This window comes from Nanorana parkeri, unplaced genomic scaffold (genome assembly GCF_000935625.1).
Source record: "Nanorana parkeri isolate BGI_ZX_2015 unplaced genomic scaffold, ASM93562v1 scaffold291, whole genome shotgun sequence".
Classification (NCBI taxonomy): domain Eukaryota; kingdom Metazoa; phylum Chordata; class Amphibia; order Anura; family Dicroglossidae; genus Nanorana; species Nanorana parkeri.
In genome coordinates, this window is record NW_017306559.1 from 1,448,061 (window position 1) to 1,454,586 (window position 6,526).

The 6,526-nt window shown below is 42.9% G+C and overlaps 1 protein-coding gene across 1 annotated transcript in view; it reads right to left on the minus strand.

The window, feature by feature from the left end:
* TFPI2 (tissue factor pathway inhibitor 2) overlaps nucleotides 1-6,526 on the minus strand; it is a 14,295-nt gene that overhangs the window by 3,101 nt on the left and 4,668 nt on the right. The window contains exons 4-5 of the mRNA XM_018557583.1: nucleotides 5,473-5,652; nucleotides 152-325 (exon numbers count right to left, since the gene is read on the minus strand). Of these exons, the coding sequence (XP_018413085.1) occupies nucleotides 152-325; nucleotides 5,473-5,652 (354 nt within the window). The remainder of the gene's footprint in view (nucleotides 1-151; nucleotides 326-5,472; nucleotides 5,653-6,526) is intronic.

Consider the following 6,526-nt stretch of genomic DNA (forward strand, 5'->3'; position numbering starts at 1 on the left):
TATACAAAGTAGATATAGAGGCACTCATGGGCCTTGCAGCGGAGATAAGTCAAAGCATCAAGTGTTTAGTATAAAACCAAGTTATTTTCTACATTTTCCTGCCCCTTTGTGAACATTTGTCACTCAATAGTAGCCAAGTCTTCACACACACCTTTCTTGCACACATTAATACAGTCCTCCAGCCTGATAAAGTTGTTGGAGTTTCCTGCACAACCTGTGTACTGAAACTCTTCACATGACTTGTTCTCAATGTTGAAATAATAGCGGGAGACAGAAGCAGAGCATGACCCCTCATCCTTGGGGCTATAGCAGAAGCTGGGAGCATCTACAAATACAAAACCAGACATCCTCTATAATGCCGGGCATTGAAAAAAAGCATAACACTAACATTTGTAAGGGAGGCTGACAAGACACAAAATAATTTTGCTGATTTGTAGCATTATGACATTCTGCTGATCTGGAATTAATGTCCCGTGTGTATTTTTTAAACAGTAAAGTATTGTTTTTTTACCATCCATTGCAACACTATAATGCACCACCTTTATCTGCACACAAAAAATTAAGAAAATGTAAATAAAAATAAAAATTCAGCTTGGGCTGCAATACTCACCATCAGTCTAAAGCTGCCACCCTGCCATATTTATTTTTTACCACAAGGTGTCCTCAGTCTTCTAGTTTGAATAATGCCCAGCGTCATTCAACCCCGATAACTGGGGAGATACTGTGGGGTTGATTTACTAAGGGCAAATAGCCTGCTCCCTTTGGACGGGAATTCACACTTTGCTTAGTTTAGTGCCTTGGTTCTCAACTGGTGGGTCGTGACCCAAAAGTGGGTCGCGACACCGTGTTTAGTGGGTCCCCATGTGCCTTCCACTTTTATAGGTGAGAGGTTCCTCAGCCTCCCCCTAGCGCAGGACTGTCAGTTCTCGCGCCAAGCAGCCATTCAAAATATGCTGCCCGGTGCTGAGTGTCAGCTTGAGGTGGGGTGGGGGTATGGCCGCAAGGGACCTCCATCAATACATGCATTGCTTACAGCTCCCTCACCTGTCCTGTAGAGGTGCCTGGACTGGAGTGACATCACATTCTGGCTCCTGGCACCTGTACAGGGCATGCAAGGAAGCTGTACAAGTGGATGCACATATAGATGGAGCTCAGTCACTGCACAGCAGCCCACACTGCATTCCATTGCAGTGCAACTTGGGTCACGACTTAATGAGCAAGGACAAAATGTGGGTCTTGAGGTTACACAGGTTGAGAACCACTGGTTTAGTGAATGAAGTGAAGCTCTGCTGACTTCCATCACCCAATCACGTACAAGCAAAATATTGTTTTTCCTTGCACACGATTGGGTATTCTTATCAATGTGACATTTTACCACATTCATCAAGCTAAGGGAAACTTCCCCTGCAAAGTGCAAATTCCATTGCAAAGTGAAAAGCCTATTTGCCTTTAGTAAATCATCCCAGCAAGTGCAGGGCATCATGGGAAGAACATACAGTGGGTATGGGCCTCTAGGGGAGGAGACCTATTGCCAAAATAGACTCCTATGTGTCCCTTTATGATTTCGTTTCATTGTGTTGGTGAGGCCTTACTTTCCCTGAGCAGAGTGAGGTAGGTGCACTACAGATACTTCCGGCCCGCTTATCAGGGAAAAAACAAAGTTTTCTTTATCCCTCTGTTCACTATCCCTCTGTTCACTATTTGTTCGCTGATGATGCCTGTAGATTTTAGATAGTTTAAGCCAGACTGGGAGATGGTGATCTGATGCCTACAGACACATCTAAGCAGCTTACAGCCAAGAACAGTCACTAGATTGGAATATTAATCAAGCAAGTTAGCAAACCTATTTCTGTCACTACTGTCTCACTCCCACCAACTGGGAGCACTGGGAATGACTTGATAGACGGTGAAATATTACATTTTGATACACGTTGGACAGTAACACATAGTGACCAATCAGAAATCATTGCTTAACTGAACTGTCAGCAGTAAATCGAAATCTGATTGGTAGCTGGTACTGCCACTGCACAATATTATTTCTGTCTTCTTGCATTGTAATGTAGGAACCCTGCCATAAGGCGGAGTGTCCCTAGGCTAAATCTAGTGTTTGCTGCTAGGCCGTAGATAACCTTAGCTTTGTTTATATTATATGGACTAATTGGGTATCCCCAAAGCCCCAAAACATTGTTTGCTTCTGGCTGCTACTGTTGGGTAATCTCCAGTATGTAGCGTGAGAAGATACAATGTATCGGGTTATGAATATTTATTCTACCCTGGTTGATCACTGACGGGTATGTGCTAGTCATGTGGGCTGGGGGAAAAGATAAATATTTGGGGTGACTTGCTAGCAGGGTCTTTGCCTCCTAGGCTTTGCCTGGAGACAATGTAGGTCCAGAGGTCCTTGGCTCCCAGCCATGCTGTAAGGTGAAGGTGAAGTTGTAGAGAGGTTCAGTCTTTACCTCCCAGGCCCTTGGAGGAGGAAGCAAGAGCCAACAAGAGAGAACATGTTTTCCAGTTTCCTGTCTGGGTCTAGAGTATCTTAAACTGGCCAGTGAGAGAGATCTCAAGAATCCTAAACGGGCTTGGGAGAGAGTTCTTAAAAATCCTAACCTGGCCTGCTATAGAGGTCTCAAGAGTCCTAAATGGGCCTGGGAGAGAGATATCAAGAATCCAAACCGGGCCTGGGAGAGAGGTCTTTAGACTCCTAACCTGGCCTGCGATAGAGGTCCCAAGAGTCCTAAACGGGTCTGGGAGGGAAGTCTTAAGAATCCTAACCTGGCCTATGACATAGGCCGAGGAAGCCGAATGATAGTTCATCTGGACCTACAGAATCTGCATTGGCCTGTGGCATGAACAGTTTTAACCTGAGCTGTGGCAAGGTGAAAAGATAGTACAAAATACTACTGAGTGTATTTTGTTCTGCTATTTTTGGGTGTCCTGTACCCCTAATCTTCTCCCCTTAAGACAACAACGCAAATAAGTCTCTGTCTGCCTGTGTCTGTTAATGGGTTGGTGAATACAGCTACAGGGAAGACAATAGGAAGCCAGGAAAACCCGCAAAAATCTAGCAGCCCTTAGGGGGTCATTGCTACAATATTTCTTGTCTAACCCGTGCCTGTATTGCCTTCAGGTGGTTCTTTGAGATGAGGTCACCTGTACACAAATCTTATCTGCCACTCATCTGTGAATGTGTCAGTGACAGGTATCTGAGTAATGCTTGTTCAGCCACGTACTAATCATGACAAATCTTAGCACCGGCAAGATGTTTCAACACAGCCCTATGTACACAGTCTAATGTCAGCTGATGGGAGTCCAGTGACCTTGTCGATGTGATAATACAAAGTCTGTTACTTTCAAAGGTCTGGAAGAAAAGGGCAGAGCCGTTGAACCCTCATGTTGAACCCTCATACCGCTTTTCTGCCTCACTTATTAGCATGTTTAGAATATACAATATATAATCACACAGGAAACAAAAGGAGGAAAAGACAGCAAGAGCGCCACCACAAGGCCGAAGAAGGCTAGAGACAGCTATCCTAGGGTACAAAGCACCAGCTGAAAAGTTTAAAGTTCTCTCCATAAACAGTAAAAAAAATATAAAAATTGCTTGTTTTTGTATTTTATCCCTGTACTGGGCTTCCATATATTTTAGGAAGGTTTTGTTTTTTTAAATACAGGTTAGGAAAATTTCAGGGCTGGTGGATCTGTAAAGTAAGATGACCCACCTGTGTGTTCTATAGTTGCTTTCAACTATTTTTCTGCTGCAGTGTAGGATCTGTTCCACCGTTCCGCTTCCTGTCTGTCTTTGCACTACTTGTAAACAGCAACACACTTCCTGCCCTAGGGTGACAACGCTCACTCAGTGCACAGTATTTATGGAGGAGCAGCATTGTCACCCTAGGACTGGAAATGTATTAGGACTACAGAACACCCCACCACTCCTCCTTATCTCTGGCTGGAGTTTTTTTGTTGTTCACTGGAAGTAAAAGCATTATTTCTTTTATGCGGAGGCGGAGGCATCATAAAAGTGGCCAGGGTGTGCAGAGTTTAACTGACATGCGGAGGCATCATAAAAGTGGCCAGGGTGTGAGGAGTTTAATTGACATGCAGAGGCCTCATACAAGTGGCCAGGGAGTGAAGAGTTTTACTGACACGCAGAGGCATCATAAAAGTGGCCAGGGTGTGGGAAGTTGTACCGACATTACAGCCATTCATTGTTTAGATACAGTCTAAAACAGGCTAATCTTGTTGAGTGCATTGCCCCTTGTATGTGTACTTTAAGTTGCATTCAGCATTATTCAATATTATACTTAGGTGCTAATGCTTAAAGCCCAATGGAACCCTTGGTTTAATCAGCTAAATACACCCTGAATACATCAAAACAAAAGGTGTGCAAAGTCTTACAGTTTGTTTTATTTCTAAAGAAGCCACAGCCTGAGTAGAAAGACCCTTACACTCTGTGTGGAAGCAGTGGTCTTTCTATGGAGGTTTGACACCCCCCCCCCCCCCCCCCATTTTAAAGGTTATACTGTTCCCAAGTTTTACTGACACGCAGAGGCATCATAAAAGTGGCCAGGGTGTGGGAAGTTGTACCGACATTACAGCCATTCATTGTTTAGATACAGTCTAAAACAGGCTAATCTTGTTGAGTGCATTGCCCCTTGTATGTGTACTTTAAGTTGCATTCAGCATTATTCAATATTATACTTAGGTGCTAATGCTTAAAGCCCAATGGAACCCTTGGTTTAATCAGCTAAATACACCCTGAATACATCAAAACAAAAGGTGTGCAAAGTCTTACAGTTTGTTTTATTTCTAAAGAAGCCACAGCCTGAGTAGAAAAGCCCTTACACTCTGTGTGGAAGCAGTGGTCTTTCTATGGAGGTTTGACCCCCCCCCCCCCCTCACTGATTAAGGATCATAGCTCTCCAAAGAAGCATAAGCTTTGATTATATCTAATCTATATGTCCAACTCCATAGGGCATGTGTCTCAAAACTCAACGGGGAGCTCAGGCTTTGCTGATTGCTAATCTATAACTCTGACTCAGTGGGGGATGTGTTGGTTCTCTGCAGAGAGCTCAATGTTTCCTTATAGAGAGTAAGGGTCCCAATCTGCAGCTGCTGGAAGGAGTCGGGCTTTTGCACTCTGTGGCTGTGGCTGCTTTAGAGAGAAGACTAAATATAAGACACTGAACACACTTTGTTTTAACGTACCTAAGAATGTAATTGGCTGGTTTAAACTGAAGGTTCAATTGGGCTTTAAGATCAGCAACCCATAGCAGCTAATCCTAAATCCACCTTGTACTGGTGTGACTTCAGTGGACTGAATTCTGATTGGCTGCTATGGCTTACTTAAGCAGTAGCACATGAGTAAGACCTCTTCATGGAATTAGGCTGACATTGTTATATGACATGGGTCTGGTCTGCTCTTCACTGTTAGTTTATTGGCATTGTGCAATAAATGACACTACTTACTCCTCTTGGGTGAGCATGACTCCAGACAGGAAGCCTCATTTCCAAAGTTATTATCATTGCCATAGCAGCCACCGTATATGAACAGCTCACACTTCATTGTCAACAAGTTGTAAGCATAACGCTTTATATAGCCTCGGCAAGGTCCTGGCTCCACCTCCATCCTGCATATCTTGGGGACCTCTGAAAATAAAAAAGACCAGAAAAAAACTGTTAATGGATGTATCCACAATGCCATTTAAACAAAAGAACCACGTTGGGGTACAATTGGGCAATGGACTACATTTTCACACTATAGGTTCAGAGTAAGGACCAAACTTTGAATGAAGGAACCCGTCCCAACTGGGGTTCTGCAAGAATCTGAACTTCCAGTCCTAAGTTAGTAGGCTTCTGCAATCTTACTTATGAAAGTTGAAATTTGCCCCCTTACTTTGTCTGAGTCTAACACTTATAATGTTAGGGGGCAGAGATCAGCTAAAGTCTGTTGGGCCTCTTACTACTTCTTTGGGGCCATTGGCTAGTTTATGATTTTTGTTTGAGAATGCTCTTCTATAGTTTATAAGCCCTAATCTTCCTGCGTTTTACAAAGAACACTTCATGCAGACACAATACATTCTCTAGTTGGCTTATCCTTTAGCTCAACAGATATTCAGCAAAGGTGCTGACTTCATGACTGATATACAGACACCCGCTAAAAGGAGAATCTACAAATCCTTTTATGTAACATAATAATAAAAAATACAGTACAGTCTTGTATCATATGATAACGAAAAAGTAAAACTGGGAATGCGGCATCAAAAATGACTTTCACATAAACACCTGAATAATAACTAACTAATAATAAGGGGGTTATTCACTAAGCTGCCGAAGCAAAGTGAGCCGAAGGATTAGCCGATGCATCGGCTTAATCCTTCGGTTCCTTTGTGAATAACCTTTTAAATGTGTATTCCCTAAAATATGATGATAATTTGGCTTTAAAAGAAAAATGGATGGTGTTTCTTTAAAGCTGATCTCCAGCTAAATACACAGATTAAATACATACAATATATATATATAT